This window comes from Triplophysa rosa, linkage group LG18, assembly GCF_024868665.1.
Source record: "Triplophysa rosa linkage group LG18, Trosa_1v2, whole genome shotgun sequence".
NCBI lineage: Eukaryota > Metazoa > Chordata > Actinopteri > Cypriniformes > Nemacheilidae > Triplophysa > Triplophysa rosa.
The window spans coordinates 5,337,947-5,356,712 of NC_079907.1; the positions used below are offsets into that span (position 1 = coordinate 5,337,947).

The 18,766-nt window shown below is 39.1% G+C and overlaps 1 protein-coding gene across 9 annotated transcripts in view; it reads right to left on the bottom strand.

The window, feature by feature from the left end:
* Positions 1-18,766, bottom strand: part of baiap2b (BAR/IMD domain containing adaptor protein 2b) — a 52,860-nt gene that overhangs the window by 31,830 nt on the left and 2,264 nt on the right. For 7 of the 9 annotated variants that reach the window (XM_057358844.1, XM_057358843.1, XM_057358852.1 and 4 more), the window contains exons 2-3: positions 8,851-8,926; positions 5,580-5,666 (exon numbers count right to left, since the gene is read on the bottom strand). In XM_057358844.1, the coding sequence (XP_057214827.1) occupies positions 5,580-5,666; positions 8,851-8,926 (163 nt within the window). The remainder of the gene's footprint in view (positions 1-5,579; positions 5,667-8,850; positions 8,927-18,766) is intronic. The other 2 variants (XM_057358851.1, XM_057358850.1) reach the window with 1 other exon arrangement.

Consider the following 18,766-nt stretch of genomic DNA (forward strand, 5'->3'; position numbering starts at 1 on the left):
ATCATAATTGTTGTTATTTTATTGTTATTATATTCTATTACGAAGAAAGCAAGAAAAAAGAAATATTATATTTGACATATTTGGTTGGTTGTTTGTTGTTTCATTCTATTCTATTCCCACTATAATTTTCTGTCCTCTCTACACGGTATATGTTTGATAAATAAGCACAACTTAATGTCTTATAGATTACTATTGAAGTATATAGAAGCCCTTAGTTCCATCTATTAAAAACGCATCTTTCTTATTTCATCCTCTTGGCTAAAACAATAATTATTCAGCATGTTCAGCAAGAGTTAATAGTTGCGTGAACGTTTCTTCATTTCTTTTCATTCTAAACTCATTTAACGGATGATTTGGCCCTGCAGCCATTCTGCACACAATAACTTCTACTACGATATTGTACCATAAGATCCTTTTAGTTCTTAATGTCTGAATTGAAATTCTGATCTCTTTGTGAGGGATTGATTTTAATATCTTAACAAGAATGAGTCTGCATAAGTTCCATTTCAGTGTAAGATTAGCCAACATTAACAATTCAAACGCCCCAGAGTAATTTCACAACTTTAGTAAGCCTAAAGAGTTAATCGAGTTTAGACCGTGAACTCAATCGTCCCTCAACAAATATTTGTACTAGATTGAGAATATCCTGGATTTAAACTAATTATCAGCGTAAACACTATAGAAAACAGTTGCGGCTAGAAGTGATGCAAAATCTCGCCATACAATTACAATAAATTAAATTACCTAATGCCTACACCTACCCCAACCCTAAACCTAACCTACAATAATAAAAAAATAGTAATTAACTGTTGTCAGCGTGACAAAAATGATGCGGTATTGAAGTGCGCATGCCCAGTGGAGGTAGCTGTATCCCTTCAAGTCAAAACCGTAGAAAACTCCTAAAGACAAAACTACAAATGTGAAAAGACGACAACCTGCTGGTATCTCACAGGTATGACAACTGATACCCATATTTGGGCAGAGGAAACAGGAAACTGTTTAGTATTAAGCACACTCGTGCAGCATTGGAGGAAGCAGACAGGAGAGGCTGTTTTTGGCAACGCTGACATCACCAAATAGGCACGAGCCGCATCCTCCTTGCTTTGCTCTGTCTTTCTCTCTCTAGCGGAACTTCTCCTGTTAAGGCCAGTATTTAATCTATTTTTAGCTCGCTGCTCTCTCTCTCTCTCTGTGGCCGGCTGCGTTCCTGCATCAGTGCGTGGGCTGACTGCAGGCGGCGGGTGATGCGATACGCACAAGTGCTGCATTAAAGAATCACCGCACATCTCTCTTCCCAGCAAGAGATTGAGATTTACTCCGATTTGAGGATGCCGTGAGGAGGCAGAGGGCGGTACTTAAAGAGATCACACCATTACCCACTACACCGAGAGTGATGCTTTTGCAATGCTGTACAGGAATTTCATAATTTGTATTACCTCCTGTTCATTTGATTTTAGAATACGATTAAAATGGCCAGGTGAGATTTAAGACTGACTTTGAAATAGATTAGTGCAAGTCTATGCTCCTGTTTAATTCGGGTGCTAACATACATCTTGGGTGATGCAATAAAAAGCAGACATGCTTAAACCCCATGATTCAGCCCATGATTTATCATGACCTAGAATTTATATAATCTATCAGTGTCTTTTAGCAAAAGGTTAATGGTTGTCTTTCTACATGAACTTGAGCCACTTAAGACACAATAAGAACATTAATATAAACCCTTTCTGTCCTGATTTTCCCACAAAATCCCACATTTTCTGATACAGAAATGAGCAATATTACAACACAAGTAGTAAGAAACACACACACACACACACATCTTGAGCATGTGAACTGTGCTGCCCGTGTGGTCCGTGCTTCAAACCTTACATTATTAATGCACACCTGAGGCTCTTCGCACAACATCCCTGCTTTATAAAAACAGTCCATCTCTGATGTTCTAACAAGACCATGAAAACAGGAAGTTCCTCACAGTGCAAATTAAGGAACTCTCCCCGCATCCAGTACTCTGGATAATTTTATTTAAAGAGAAACACAGGGCTAAAGGCAAAAATATATCTGCATTAATTATTAACGCTGTATTAGGATCTCATTTAAAGGATTACTTAAGCGTACAGCAAATGTGGTGCGATTAGGTCTCACATGCTCAAACACATGTGAAGGTCTAACTGTAAAACACATTTTGCCTGTGGCTGAGTTGATCCGAAGTTTCTGGATCACAACACTGTTTTCGTTAAAGCTTGTGCACGTTGGAGCATCTAAATTCCACCGGTATTGTACATTAATATAATGTAACATTAATGATGATTTTTGCATTTTTTCTGTTTTGCATTACCTGGGACATTTTCATTGTTAGTTGAATAATCTACACGAACATCATATTCACACTAAAAAAAAAAGGTGTTAAGTGATGCCATTTAAAAACCATCTTTGGCCGTCTGGTTCCATAAAGAACCTTTATACCATTTATAGTGATCAAATGTTCTGATGACTATAAAAACGTAAGAAAGAAATGGTTCTTTTAAGAACCTTTGACTTAAAAGGTTCTTTGAGAATCAAAAAACTCTTTTAGAACCTTTATTTTTAAAGGTCCAATGTGTCATTTTTTGGAGGATCTTTTGACAGAAATGCAATATAATACACATAACTATGTCTTCAGAAGTGTATAAAGACCTTACATAATGTTTTTATTACCTTAGAATGAGCTACTTCAATCTACAGCAGAATTCGCCATGTTGTTTCTACAGTAGCCCTAAACAGACAAACTGCTCTACAGAACGCGTTTCGTAAATACGTTATCCCCTTCGGCAAATAAGCTAAAATGAGACGACATATTTGTGCTGTGTCAGCTGTCGTAGCGCTTCGAAAGGGAGGGGTGGAGTGAGCCTTTGGTTGCAATTCGCAACCTCACCGCTAGATGCCGCTACATTTTATACACTGGACCTTTAAGAGTGTGTTGTACACATTTCCTTCAAAGCCTATCAAAACAAACTCAAAGACAAACACCATACAAATCAACTACAGTACACATCCAAACACTAGACAAACAAAGTGCAGGTACTTGGCTATGAGACACATCAGGAATGTTCTTTGCCCGTGTGAACAGAAAGAATTTCAAGCATCAAGAAATATGATGAGAAACAAGACAAAACAAACATGCACAATGCCGAGCACTGTTAATTAATAGTTATGAAATCTTCATGATAATGTTGACATGCAGAAACAATCTTGCTTGTCATTCATTGTAAAAAAAAACACACACACAAGACAGTCTTTCATGCAAATACATTTTAAATAAACTAAACAAGATTAAAAGATTGATATATTTACATGGACATTTATTAATTTGGCAGACGCTTTTATCCAAAGCGACTATGCAAATATATGCATTATCAGCAAGCATACTACAGAGGAAATGATGCACAAATGCAAGTTTATTTAAGCAAACGCACAAAAACAAACACAGACTTGCTGTATTTTGCCTCGGTCTCATAAAAATCTCATAAAACTTTTCTCATTAAACTACTTCTTCACACACAGATATTGCTGCTTTTTAACAATGCTGAGCTAGCAGCAGACTAGACCCAAAATATAATCTCATAAGGCCTCCAGTGCCGCCAGGGTATATTGTTTAGATATTGAAAAGTTGGAAATCGGGTAATCCAACCTCAGGATGAGATGAGGTTGAATTCATTCAATAATAGCCTTTTACTGTTCAAATTAGAGCTGGGATGGTGAACTCCATTCAATGAGCAGTCAATGGCACACCGACTGATGAATGCTCAGAAGAAAAGGAGGAAAATGTTTCTGAGATTAATAATGAAAGTATAACCTGTTTTCATGATCTTCCTCACTAGGCTACCACCCTCCTGTCCCCTTCTAAGATTAAACTTCCGACTTTGATGAGTTTTTAGTGACATTCTGAAGGGTGGCAGGCTATAGTGGAGACTCTACAGTATATCAAACTTTCCAAAAATTCACTTTCTATGAAAATTCTAAAATTCTCACACTGCATCTGGAGTGATACACTGGATCTATGACCAGACAACTAGACTTGCTTGTTTAAGATTGATCATTGAAACAACAAACCCACTCTCTGGTCAATAAATTCCCCATGGGCATCAATAAAGCCTGACAATCGCTCCGGCTATAAATTAAAGAGGTGAGCCTCTCTAGCTACAGATCTATACATCCTGGAAAGCGAAATATCCTTAAGTTATTCTTAAGTATCTGGTGCTTCCATTAACCAATAGTTGCTATAGTGTTGACTGTTCAGTTTAGTAACTGCTTGCTATGGCACAACCTTATAAATATAGTCACTTATAAATAATAAATAGACAGAAAGTCCAGTGAGAGGAAAAATGTTCATAATTTAACTTCAGATAGATTTTCTGAATCTCACGTCATGAATGAGATGAATTTGCGTATTATATTTCTCATGGGCATGTTGCATTTCAAAGAAATAATTGATTAGGTCGGAAAGAAAACGCATAGATGCATTGGGATGCTTTATCAAACAGTTTTGCATTTATGCCCAATTAATTAATTCAAATGAATTAATAATAAAAATTAACAAATGCATGTTTTAAAGGTCCAGTCAGTGAAATCTAGCCGCAAGGTTGTGAATTCCCTTCCCCTTCCTTTTCGAAACACTACGACGGCTGACAGAACATGGAGAATTACATGCAAGGGGACCCGCGGTGTATGAAGATAGAAATAGCTCGTTCTGAGGTAATAAAAACATAACGCTTCATTGTGTAAGCTCTTTATACACCTCTGAAGGCATAGGTATGTATATTATATTGCATTTCTGTCAATAGATCATCCCAAAAATGACACACTGGACCTTTAATACAAAACAATCCATTACTGTATTGTTGGAAATTTACCATGCATCAATGCTTTAAAGGAATCGTTCACCTTCTAAATGAAAATTCTGTCTTCATTTACATGCTCTCTTGTCATTTTAAACCTGTATGACTTTCTTTCTTCTGCAGAACACAAAAGAAGATATTTGGAAAAATGTTGGTAACAGAAAACCGTTGGTCCCCATTGACTTGCATTGATTTTGTGTCCATACAATAGAAGTCAATGGGGACCAACGGTTTTTGTTACCAACATTTATCAAAATATCCTCTTTTGTGCTTTGCAGAAGAAAGAAAATCACACAGGTTTACAATGACAACATTCTAAGTAAATGATGACATAATTTTTCATTTTAAAGGTGAACTATAACTTTAAGACTCATAACTGCATTTTAACCCCTTTTTCGAAAGCTAAAGGAATTGTGTCTAAAGAGCCTAATTTATGAGGTAGTAAGGTTATTTATCGAGAGACGTGTAAATAAGACAAAAGGGAAGAATGAACACAATGCAATCACCAATGAGCTACGAGTGAACCCGCAGCGCAGAGTACGTAAATGTACACGATTGTACATATGTGTTATGTCCAACGTTACAGTCTTAGTTATGCTGTGCTATGTTTTCAGGCATCCGACCATTCACACTTCAAATGATTCTATTTTGCAATACCCCTTCCAACCACAGGGGGCACCGCGGCTACAGTCTATAACTCACCAAGATCCTTAGAGCCGTGACTTTCGCTGGCCAGCTCTCCCATCCGCACCAGTGCGTCGAAGTAGCCTTTTGCTGCAAATGTCACACCTGGAAACATGGAAGCATTTGGGACATAAGAATCGAGAGTGTTCTAATGTCTCTCTATCACACCCGAAGCTTCCCTTAACCCACAGGTGTTGCATCTATGGATACAGGAGTGGTGGATGGGAAAGTCTTAAACTATATGTTCTGGGATGGCTCTGCCAGAGAACTGAGGGGGGTGGGGGTGAAGCTTGTGATTGGTAAGCAATGAGAGGCAGAGATACTACTTAAAAAAAAGCTTCACATTCACATCAGAAAGCGCATTACTGAGAGCATCACTCATTCTGTGTGAGGTCTCGCCACAGGGGCAGCGCTTCTTCTACTACATCCCTATGGCAGAAAAGGGTTCAAAATCAGGCTCTCTCTAAACCAGAGGATCACGGCAGTTTAGCGGTCCGACAGTATGCAAAGAAGCAGAAAGTGTCTTGGAACGTATAGCGAATTTAAAAGTTTCAGAACAAGAGGTTAGTGAAGGTAATGTGCAGCAGTAGAGATTCATTTTAAAGGGACAGTTCACCCAATAATGAAAATTTGTCATTTACTCGGCCATGTAATTCCACATAATTCCAGACCTGTATGACTTTCAGAACACAAAAGATATTTAAAAAAATGTTTGTAATCAAACAACATCGGCCTCTATTGACTTCCATTGTATGGACACAAAACCTAATAAGACCACCGAGACATTTCTCAAAATATCTTCTTTTGTGTTCCACAGAAGAAAGTCATATACGCAGGTTTTGAGCGATGAATTAATTTTGAATTTTTATTTTGGGGTGACCTATCCCTTTAACTACTCTGTGTATTGAAAATGAAGTCATTTCAGTGAAGAAATCAATTTGTGTGGATTTGTATGTTTTCGTGTTTCTTAAAGTTTCTTATACAGTATATCCATATTATGCCTCTTGATACACAGTATGACATACTGATCAAACTGTACTGTCTCAATGTTACAGATATATACTCCCATTTGCTTCCTTAAATGTTTTGTCAATAGCATGCTACGATGCTAAATGCACAAAATTGTCTATCAGTACTGTACATTTAAAGTGATAGTTCACCAAGAAATAAAATTTCTTTCATCATTTACTCACCCTCTTGTAATTTCAAACCTGTACGCGTTTCTTTCTTCCGCAGAACACAAAAGATGATATTTTGAAGAATGTTGTTAACTGGCCCCCATTCACTCCCATTGGTTTTGTGTCCATACAATAGAAGCTAATGGGGGCCAGTGCTGTTCGGTTACCAACTTTCTACAAAATATCTTCTTTTGTGTGCTGCGGAAGAAAGAAAGTCATACAGGTTTGAAAAGACAAGAGAGTAAATGATGACAGAATTTTCATTTTTGGGTTTAATCTACATTCAGTGCAAAGAGAGCATCTGGGTGGAGATATAAAATCTAGACCGATAGCAGCCCAGTCACATATGAATGTATGGACTTATGTGATACTGTCCGTGCAAATCCCTGGCTCAAGACAAGGTGTGTCCTGGTTGTGGCGGATTAGAGGGGGAAAGCTGGGGGCTTTGGTGCTCCAGCGGTTGGGGGGAGATGGGCCGAGCGCTGATGAGTAAAGAAACGAGGCAGAGAGCAGAAGAAACGAGGATTACAGAGGTCTGAAATATAAGGCCAGCAACAGAGACAAAGAAGTCTCTTCAACCCTCTCTGGGGAAATGCAGCCTCAAAAGACAATCCAAAGTTTAACCTCCAGAACAGCTAAGAACCTGCGATCACATTTCGAGTTAATATGTGATCCATTTTTAGAAAGAAAAGTCCTGACTAAAATTTGGTTAATATCCAATAATTCAGTCATGTTCTACCACGTTTTCCAATCCTTGTTCAATGGAGTCTTCGAAGACTCAAAACATAATTCCCAACACCTCCCAAGAAAACAAGGAGTCTCTCTATGCTACTTAAAGCAAGACCTATTCTTCTCATCACCTTCAGCAATAAAAGCTTGCAAATGCCAACAAAAACCATTCTCCTTTCTTGTGTGACATTTATTTTCACCAAACAATCTATTATTCACATAACACCGCTTAAAACAACCCAAAATGGCCCAAAAGTTTGTGAATGCCCAAGTGGCCGCCATCTGCACTAGTCATTAGTGGGTACTGAGGAGGGTTTCCGCTCTGTTGCCTGCAAGAACTGGCACATTTACAACTCCGGCAAATCCCCACGATGGATTCCGTGTACCACCTAAGCTGCAGCCAAGGCTGATCTGCAAGGGTGGAGTGCAAATCTCCCTCCGTTCGGCTTGTTTTTTACATTTATCAATCAGCCTGCGACACTCTCACGCACATGCACACACATTATTGTGGTCAAGCCTCCGGGGCTTTGGTCTTTTGCTTGTGTTTTCTGCCTCATAGAATATTAGATGTGGAATGATGAGTGGAAGGGTTCTCTGCAGTACTTGGTTCGGTGATCAAACTCAACAGGGATGCTGCACAGATTCCACTCTGTTTTTGATGCTGAACTTCACACACAGACACTATTTTTGATCAACAATGTTGTAGCTTCATTACATGATAATTAGATTAAATTATTAGAGAATGTTAGTAAATTGTTAGTATAAAGAATAACGAAAAGTGCGATCTAAAATAAGGCGTTAAAGTGTTGCTACTATAGACCCACACTTGTCCTGAATACACATCTCATCTGCTCTCCTTTCGCTCTCTCTACGGGACTGTCTTCTCCCAGAGCTCTCTCTGGCCTAGTTTACGCCTGTCCTCCGTTCTATTTCGTTCTCCCTTCCTTCCGGTGTTCCGAAACGCCTACATCTTTGTCCTTGCCCAGACGACTTGGTCAACACATGCAAACTCCGCACACACAACAGAAACACATCATCGAGCATCAGTGTATCCGACGGCTCTGCAGATGCAACATGCATGAGGGATGTCAGGGGATTCGGGGTGTGGATGAAGTTCACATTTAAGACGCTATCACATCATCACTACAGGAGGAACAGGAAGTCTTCCGGCCCACGAACAAAAACACTTCGTAACGAACATTCAACACACATTTAAACAACATTTGAATCGATTTTAATGCAATTGAGGAGAGGTGCTCCACATAAACGTGAATATTTTTCTATTGTATATTAGTTTAACGTGCAAACCAATGAAATGAGAGCTTGAATAGCCGCCTCACTATTTAATAGAGTGCTAAGGTTGACGCCGGTGGGGTACTCACTCGACAGAGCCTTCTCGTAGGTCTTTCCCATGGCAACAAAGTTCCTCAAGCAAGGGTTGAACTGCTCCATGATGGACTGCAACACAAATAGCACAGGTTTAGTCAGCTTCATTCATCACTACACAAAAAAATGAGAACATAAATGAGGTACAGAAAAAGTGGTGTGGGGGGTCCCATCTGTCTTAAAGAATCTAGATGAGATGTGCAGATACAAAGATAAAGAAAGATCAAGAAAAAGAGACACCCCCACCATTCAGAAAACTCTCATTAGCGGGACTTGGAGGGCACCATGCCAGCTGGGATTTGCCATTCTGTTGTTGCTGGTGGGCACAGACTGTGGGAGTTTATGACAACCTACCCACAGTCTGACTAAACTATAATTCAACATTAAGAGATGCCCTTTACGGTATACTAAATTCCCCCTCATTGAGACATCCACCTCTTCTCAACGGAGCTTCAGTGTTCCATTAGGACTCTAATCTCTCACTCTCCCTCGGTCGGTCGCTCTCAACTTGATGAATTTGTTCTAAGACCCTCTCCCCCCAGAGTCACACTGTTCCCGTTTTCACAGCTTGGAATATAATGCAGCATGGCATGAATAGAGGACAGTGGAAGGGAACGTCAGGGTGGGAGGAAAGTAAACCGGGATACGATGCTGGAACGCTCCAAAAACAGAGGATGCATGAATGGAGCCACGATCAACAAAGCTTTGTGCAATTCAAATACTGCAGCAGCTATGGAGACGGACTGAAGTTGTAAAAATGTGAACAACAAAGATTCCACTTTAGGTTTGCTTCATGAAAGCAGGTATCCAGTAAGAACAAAGACTGTTTCGATATTTGTGAGTGATTTCAGCACCACTAGAAGCACCAACTGGAATTCAGCAATTATGTCTTTTATGTTTAGCCATTATCCCAATTATATCTTTTTTTGCCCATTTTAAATGAGTTACAGTAAAATAACAATAATATTTAGAAATATCATACATTTATATCTGTATATATTGGTCAGGACATTAATCCTCATGCTGTGTATATCTATGTCTATTTGTATTGTTCATTACATTTCTAACATTTCAGAATCATTTCTTATGTAATTCATCATCTGCTGCTTATAATCACAGAGTTGAGTCCGGCCAGCTGCGCTGATCTTCCTCATAAAAGCCGTATAATGAAATGGAGACCACAAACCAACATGCACAAACAGAGGAGATGAGAAGGAAATACAGACACAAAAGCAGCTAAGAAGGAAGACACGAGAAGAAGCCGTGTACAAGCACAGCTGCAATTCTTTCATCAAAGAAAAAGAAATTACACAATGTGACAGATGTCACTATACCACATTCCTGACTGCATGCATGACATTCATGCAACGGTATGTGTTGCCAGGGTGCACTTTGCATGTCAGGTTTTGGTAAAACAGGATGCATCTCCTAAAGACAGTTTTCAAACAAGTTTTCAAAACACCAAAAGACTTTTATATCAATAACGCCCCCAAACTTATTCCATTGGTTGAGACAATGTTTTCAACTTATGTCACTGGTTAAGCCAACGTTCCAAACCACTAACTCAAGCCAATGTTTCAAACTCCTGTCATTGGTTGACCCAACGCTCCAAAGTCATTGGTTGAGCTAATGTTGCTGTTTAAACATCAGAGCAATGTTTTGATAGCACCACATGATTTACATTTAGCACTTATTTAGAAAAATCAGCACACAAATGCCTCCCTTACAGATGCCTCTGCATATCTGAGGTCCTAAACATTAACACAATTTGCCTTTAAAACACTTTAATAAACCACATTTTACAGACCCAAAATAAACCCACATTATACGTGAACCAACGCCAAGCTGATGTCCATCCAACATCGCCTCATTACAAGCACTTAAAACACTCCGCTGGTTAACCTCTCTTTCCTTGATTAGTCCCAAAGCAATCAATCTATGTTAAACAAGCATGAACGAGAGCACCCAAACCCTCGATTCAAAGACATTTTCTTCTCAGCACGCCTCTGCCAGACACTAATCATAGATTACCATGTAATGTTTAGCACTTCATAACAGGCATGTTCATTAAGAAATAATTAATATCCCTAACAAGCAAGATTGAATATTGATTCATATTCAATCAGCAGACGCGCTGGCTAAGAAACAGCCATGGGAAATTGAGATTTCCCCCTTTCGATCGTATCGATTACAGTAGCAGGTGTGGGGCTAGATATAAAAGGTTGGATAAGACGTAGCTTGCCAACAGAAGAAAATGTACCATTATTACCAGTTACAAGGGCAAATAAAGTACTTGATTTTTATCAATCCTAACAGCTGGGAGATGGAGACATGGAGAGAATATGATGGCTCTGGTTCTGATGAGTTCCCAAAATGCAGATCTCTTGGTAACATGTTGAGAATGGGGGAACTGTTAGTGTTTGTTCATCTAACAGGGTCATAAACACGCCTCATTTACCACAAACACACCCTCATACATCAACACCTATAAACCTTTGGTATATAACCTGTGATGCGAAACTAATGCAGTTGGGGTCTCACGGTATCAGACAGCTTGGAAAAGATTGATGGGTGTAATTAACTTTTGTGTGTGCGTGTCAGTCTAATGTCAAGCTTTGCTTCAATGTAATCTGGGTGCATAAAAGCTCCTGTCTCCACCATTGTGTCTTCAACATACACAAGAAAATATTGTTGCAAGCAGTCTATTGATGTGAATTACAGTAAGAACTTGTTGTTTACTGTTATGCAATACTCTTGAGCCCTGCGGCACCAGGACAATCGAGTTGGGTAACGGATAATGATGGGTATAAATCATTATGTCCGAGTAGGTTTTTTTAACCTTAAAGGGATACTTCACTCAAAAATGATTTACTCACCTTCGAGTTGTTCCAAATCTGTATACATTTCTTTGTTCTGATGAACACAGAGAAAGATATTTGGAAGAATACTTATAACCAGACAGATTTTACCCCCAATTGACTTCCATAGTAGGAAAAAAGTCAAAAGTGCTCCAGAACTGTTTGCTGTCCTACATTCTTCAAAATGTCATCTTTTGTCTTCAACAGAACACATTCCTATGGAAGTCAATGGGGGGCAAGATCTGTTTGGTTATAAGCATTCTTCCAAATATCTTTTTCTGTGTTCATCAGAACAAAGAAATGTATACAGATTTGGAACAACTCGAAGGTGAGTAAAATGATTTTCATTTTTGGGTGAAGTATATATCTTTAAAGTCAGGCTTGATTTATACAGGTAACCTTCTGTTAAAAGCATTGCATTACATTAGCCATTAGAAATATTATCCAGTGCTGGAAATACAATAAGAGGCTATTGTGAAATCATACAGTCATTAGAATGAATCCTGACAGGAATGCGTTAATGTATGACTTCATGTAAAAACTCTTTAAATTACAGATAGCTCATTGTGCATGCGTTACAAAAAACAAACTCAATTTTACACCTGATCTAGGATCAGTCAATGCGCTTATATGCTGCAGAGGCCGCTCCAGCTTTCCACATGGACCGGGAGCTTCCATGTCCACTGCGGATGCTGCAAGTCATTCAGTTACAGCCGCAACACTCCTACGAGCCGCCCTAGTCCTCATCTCACCAATTTCCATTACAGATGAGCCCGTCTATGTAAGTGTGTGTCTGCGGGGGTGTATATGCGAGTGCGACGGGAACATCAGCGCTGCGTGTGCATCCCACTTCAGAGCGAGCTAAGAGAGGTGAGATGGAGAAGGACTTCCTTGCCCATATATGGCCCTGTCGGAATTCCCCCGCATTACACTCTGCTACAGTGCATTCCCATTCTCCGCACGTTCAGATTGTACCACCTGATCACGGTTGGGAAGGGAGGTTTAATGTGCAGCTAGTGCTCATCGACCAACGGGAACATTGTGTACTCCTCCATCCCAACAGCTTAATCCATTCACAGAAAAGGAGAAGAGAAACGAGTGAATCAGTTTTTCAATTTCGGTGCAATGAGACAATGATGAATGCTGCTGAGGTGTCGAACCAATGTGTGTGACTGTGTAAGATGAATAATTATTCCGCACAAACGCGGTTTCGTCCTTCTGCCGGTGAGATCACGGACATAATGTCATGGCAGAGATTCCAGCAGGAAGAATTTCCCAATTATCTCCTCCTCCTCTCTCAAAAACACACTCACACCTTCTGTATTGTCTCACCTTCTTTGTCTCTCAGACTGTTTCTGTTAAATCTTTCCTGCTTTTCTTTCCCCGTCTTTATTTAGAAGATATGCTGTGCGAATGTGAGGAAATGTACAGGTCATATTTCACCCAAAATCAACTTTATTAAAGAAGTGAGCCTTTTTATTACCTTTGTTTCATTTTTGAACATTATTTTCAAGACAATTAAATTAAACACACTTCATTTTAAATTCTCAGTTCCATAATGTGTAAAAATGCCATTTCTAGTGGGGAAAAATCAACTTTTCTTATTAATTGCTGTAATAACAAATTGTCATGAAAACAATGTCAGATCTTCTTCGCATAGTATAATCTCCTATTTTTGTTAATTTGTTCTTTTGATAATTGGTGAAATATAGCTTTTTCTTGTTAGTTTTCACAAGGTTCGCTCTGCCCTTGTGGTGCCACATCTTTGGCAGTTCAAGATTGCAATTTACAGGATACTCAATGCCTCATACGTTTGTTTATCAGACGACTGCTCTAATTTCATTCTTTGCCAATCGGTTTCTTTTCATACCGTTCTAAACCAGGTACCCACTCAAACCACCATGCCTGCTGGCATGCATGCCAATCAGTCGTATGTTTGTCCTGCCAGTGTCTGTGCATAACAGACATGACAGAAACAGACTCCACTTCAATCACATTATATCCATCATGGCTGCCAAAGGACCACATTAGCACACATAGAAAAATGAGTCAGACTGGGCCAAAATATTGCCATATTAGCCAGATCACATTTAGGTTTGTCAAAGACTAAACAGATATGTGACTAAAGGTATTTTTAAGTGTATTTGAGCTCTTTTGGGCCAATTACACTGCAAAAAGTGATGTGTTAAAAATGACACATGTTGTGTCAAATTTTAACACATGTAGGGAGTGTGTTCAGGGACAACACATGTTGTGTCAAATTTAACACAATATGTGTGCAAGCCATTTTAACACACAAATTGTGTCAGATAATTTAACACACAAATGTGTGTTTTTAAGCAATTAATGTGTTACCATGTAAAGTATTTTTAGTTTTAAAATTACGCCCTCCCTTCAGGAGATAACACATTTACTGTGTTAATCTTTCCAGGGGTGTTTTTTTAATAAAATGCACACTATGTGTGTAGAAATCTACACAGCATGTGTAACACAGTGATGTGTGTTGTTTTTTAACACATCAGTTTTTGCAGTGTACCCAAAATATACCCTGGCAACCACATTGCAACAACCACTCTGTAATTTACATCATACATGTAAACGCTCCAGTTTTCTTCAGAAAATGTAAAAAATGTAGTATAAAGTGTTAAGATATTTTAAGTTTCAGAAATATTTTTTTGATATAAAATTTTTAATATAATATTTAGTTGAATTGAAATGACTGAATTTTATCAAATGTTAATATGAAACAGATGTTTCTCCGAGTTCCCGTGTTCTCTGTTATTGACATTTTTTTCATGGCCATTAAAGTTGAAAAGCTTCTAGGAACACGCAGCTGTCTCTGTTTAGCAATTGTACTAAAGCAACATACTGTGGCTATGATTTTATAAGAAAGTACCAGAACATTTTGTACTAACGCAAAATACTGTGGCTATGATTTTATAAGTATCAGAACATTTTGTGCTTGTGAGAACACAATAATCTGACAACAGCAAATTTAACGAAGTGGATTTAAAGTCCCAGTGAAATAAAAAAATGCAATGCCTATTTTTTCATGAAATATTACAGCATTTATTGTAAATAGTGTATTAATCTGGGTCATTCTCGTTGTAAAATTAGTGTGCCCTCATTATCTTCAGTTAAAATCTGAAAATGCACTTCCGTCCTGTCATGACTATCCATCTTAAAGTCCGAGTAAAGTGACATTGAAATATGTGTTCTGAGTTTGTCACACAACAGAAAAGTGTTATTAACCACCCAGCCAAATTTGAATGGAGAAAAATACATCCAATTAAATAAAATAAGTTATCAAAATCTTGGAAAAACAAGCAGAACTCTCTGCTCTCAAACGATGGGGGTGTGTCCGCTGTTGGTGCAGAAGCCACACCCACTCGAATTGCTCAACCCGAGTCCCCAGCCCAGTAGGCTATATGTGAATTATGTGAATAAATTTTATGGGAGGATTTGAATTAAAACGCACGATATTCATCAATAGATAATTCACGAGCAGGTTAAAAGGTATGCGTATTTGGCGTGCTGTCCGGGGAGAGGGCTCCGAGCCCGGCAGTTTCTTCCGAACTCGGAGTACTCTCCCCATGTCCGGGGAGAAGGCTCCAAGCCCGGTATTAGCCAGAATCCAGAGCGCGTTGTGGGCAATGTTCAAAGATAGCATTTGTGCACGGAGGCGCTTAGAGAGACAGGTTTCATAGGCTGCGTAACGGAAGTCTATTTGAATTATAAACAGAGAGCGTCTTTGCTATAACCAATCACATATTTAAAAACTACAATACTAATTTCTCGCTAGAAATGCAATCAAAAGTTATTGAAAGTGAAAATTTAACTTACATTTATACAAAACTATGCTCCAACGGGCGTTTCGGCCGCCATTTTATTTTTTCGAGCTTGAGCCTTCTCGACCAATCACGTTCCTCACATGTTGTTATGGAAACGACAGGTCTCCGTCATTGGTTAGCTGTGAAAAGGTGCTTGACAGGACGTTTTTTCAGAGAAGTTGAACTTTTTTCAACCTCAAAAGACGCTCTGAGCTGCAGAAAAAGACGCTGGTGTTTTAAAAAAGCGATCAGGCCTTTTTTTGAAAACACGGTTTACTCCATAGGATTATAATTTAAAACAGACGCTAGCAGCTTCAAAAAAAGAAGTCAAGTTTTGACAGCTTTGTCTATTTGTAGCGGTTCTCTCTTGAGCTGATAAGGTAGATGCTGGGATTGTTGATAGCGAACCAGCCGGGTGGATTATCTTATTGAAATTTGTTAATTAAACATCATTCACTGAAGCACGTCGCAATAATGCACAGTGATCCTCCTGAGCTCCTGATTGAGCAGACACCTGATGCAAGGCGCTCTAGTTATGAGGGAGGGGCCATGCATGCTCGGACAATCCATTGCGTCATCGATCCCCCGTTTTAGCCCCGCCCAAAAAATCCTGAACAGAGAATCGGTGAAAAACTGTTTAACGGTTTAACTCCACAATTCAGTACTACATACTTCTGAGTCTTTGTAATGTGTTTCAGCAATACATTCCTAACATCTATAATGCGTTTAGAAACAATTCTCAGAATTCTCTTTACCCGGACTTTAAATGACGTATGTTAGACGGCTTAGGCGGAGCATCCGTTAACTCCTCCCCTTCAACTGTCAGTCTGCTGCCAGTTCCATTTCAAAATGCCACGGCTGTTTTCATACGTCCAATCAATCGAAAGCCACGCCCACTATTTTTATCATTCTAAATTCCATTTCACTCAGAAATGCATCAAAATACGGAAGTAATCGCAACTTCCGGTTCACAGGGACTTTAATGTAGGTGCCAATTACTGCTAAATGACAGGCATGTGTGTCAAATCTTGATCTGGGCCCTCAGGAAACTGACAGTACGTGTGTCAGTCAAGCTGGACTCAATGTGGACATATTTACTGGTCGACCGCATTTCTTTAAAAAGCCATGTTAAACTCTCAGTGAATGCAAGCATGTTTCAGTAGAAAACAACAGGGGTCACAACAGGTTGTGCTACTCAGCCAAGAGACCAGAAAGCAAGAAACAACAGATTCATAAATAAACAAATAGCATAATGAAGGGAGGTGGAACGCTTACAATGCAGCCATCTGTATATAACAAGTTTCTGTATAAACCGACAGCTTAGCCTTTGATTTAGATCTCAAGCTTTTGTATTCTACTTTTCTCAAGAAAGCAGTCCAGTTCCTTTAGAGGTTTCACGGACACACAAAAACAGACGGACACATGCAGTCCAACATACGACAGCCATCTTCCAACATGCTGTTAAGCTACCATCTGCCCGCTTACAGCGCAAAAACAAACACAAAAATGAATTTAGAACACATTTTTAATGACATCTATATTCTGGGTTCTCCAGACTGCTTGAACCGAGATGAGAGGAAAAGTTGAAAGTAGGGCTTCTTATGTATTGGTAAAACCAGGGCACACTGGGAAACATACTGTGCTTTTCTAATTGGTGTGCATATAAACAAAAAATCCGATGAAACAGATGAAAAACCTCACCCAGAAGTCAAAACAATACTTTAACATCTTATACAGGTACACAAATCTAAAAGCACACATTCCATCCTGAGTGTTGGTCCGAACCCACACCTGAACCCAAAACAAACAAAACACCTGAACCCATCAACAAAAAACTTGTTGGGGCAATTGTGTTTTCCAATAACAAATTGATTTGATACTTTAAGGGATCGCAAACAGTTGTTCTAGTCGCTCTCCTTTTCAGTGTTAAATCTCTTTACTTAACAGCATGCTATGTGTGTCCAAGCACCATGAAATTATGTAATATCTCATTAATCAAATGACCCTAAAGGAACAGTTTGCCCCAAAACTTTGGCATTACTCATCTTCGCAGGCTGTTTACAATGATGTAAGATGTACAGTAAGACAAAATATTAATGAGGAGTTCACCTTTCTCTCCACACAATGATAGTGAATGGGGTCCAAAATGCAAGTTGCCGTTCATTAAAATGAACGTTATGTGCCAACTTAAATATTTCTAGTGTAAATGAAATTATGATGATATCTTTGTTGAGTGACTTAACAATTTAAATGAAAATTATCTCATCATTTACTCACCCTTGTGCCATTCCAAACATGTATGATTTTCTTTCTTTTGCAGAACACAAAAGAAGATATTTTGAAGAATGTTGGTACCAAACAACATTGGACTCCATTGAGTTTAGCGGTTTTGTTTTCATATAATGGAAGTCAATGAGGTCCACTGTTACTTGGTTACTAACATTCTTCAAAAATAATTTTTTTCTTTTTGATCGAACTATCCCTTTAAATGTCAGTTGGTCCCCAACACAACAGCGATTATTTGGTTTCCAAACAATTTATTGAGTCATGTGTGGACTATTAGCCTATACGTTCTATAGAGCATCTGTTCCTATTCACTTTCACTAGGGGACACAAGTTTGCTCTAACATTATTCTAGAGACAGTCACAAGAAATTAAGTAAATGATGACATAACTTCACATTTCAGGTGAGCTAGCTACCTACCTATTGGGAAAAATGTTCCTCCATATCCCAAAATGAGGCCAGTTGAAGTGTGGACACATGGACAGGGTGTGGGCAGTACAATGAATGTCATATAAAAGAAACATCCTCCAACAGATGACAGTGTCCTTCACGAGCCCTGACTTTCCTACTCACCGTGGGCATACACAAAGCTGAACTCTCACACGTTTACAACCCCTACGCTTTGGCAGAGGCACATTCTCTCACACGGACCGTTAGGTCTGCGAGACACTACCCACACGCACGCAGACAGAGGCACATGCATGTACTGACACACATACTCTATGGCCCGTGAGACACTGCCTACGTACACTGGCAGATGCAGACTGAGTCACTCGTGAGTGCAGACGGGCGGATTTGGGCTCCCAACCAAGGACCTGTGAGATTACTAAGCAGCTGGCAGGTGCACATGCGCGGAGACATAAACATACACATACATTTACAAACTCACATATAAAATGAAATTGTGTAGTCTCCCAGGCCTTATTTTGTGATATATGGT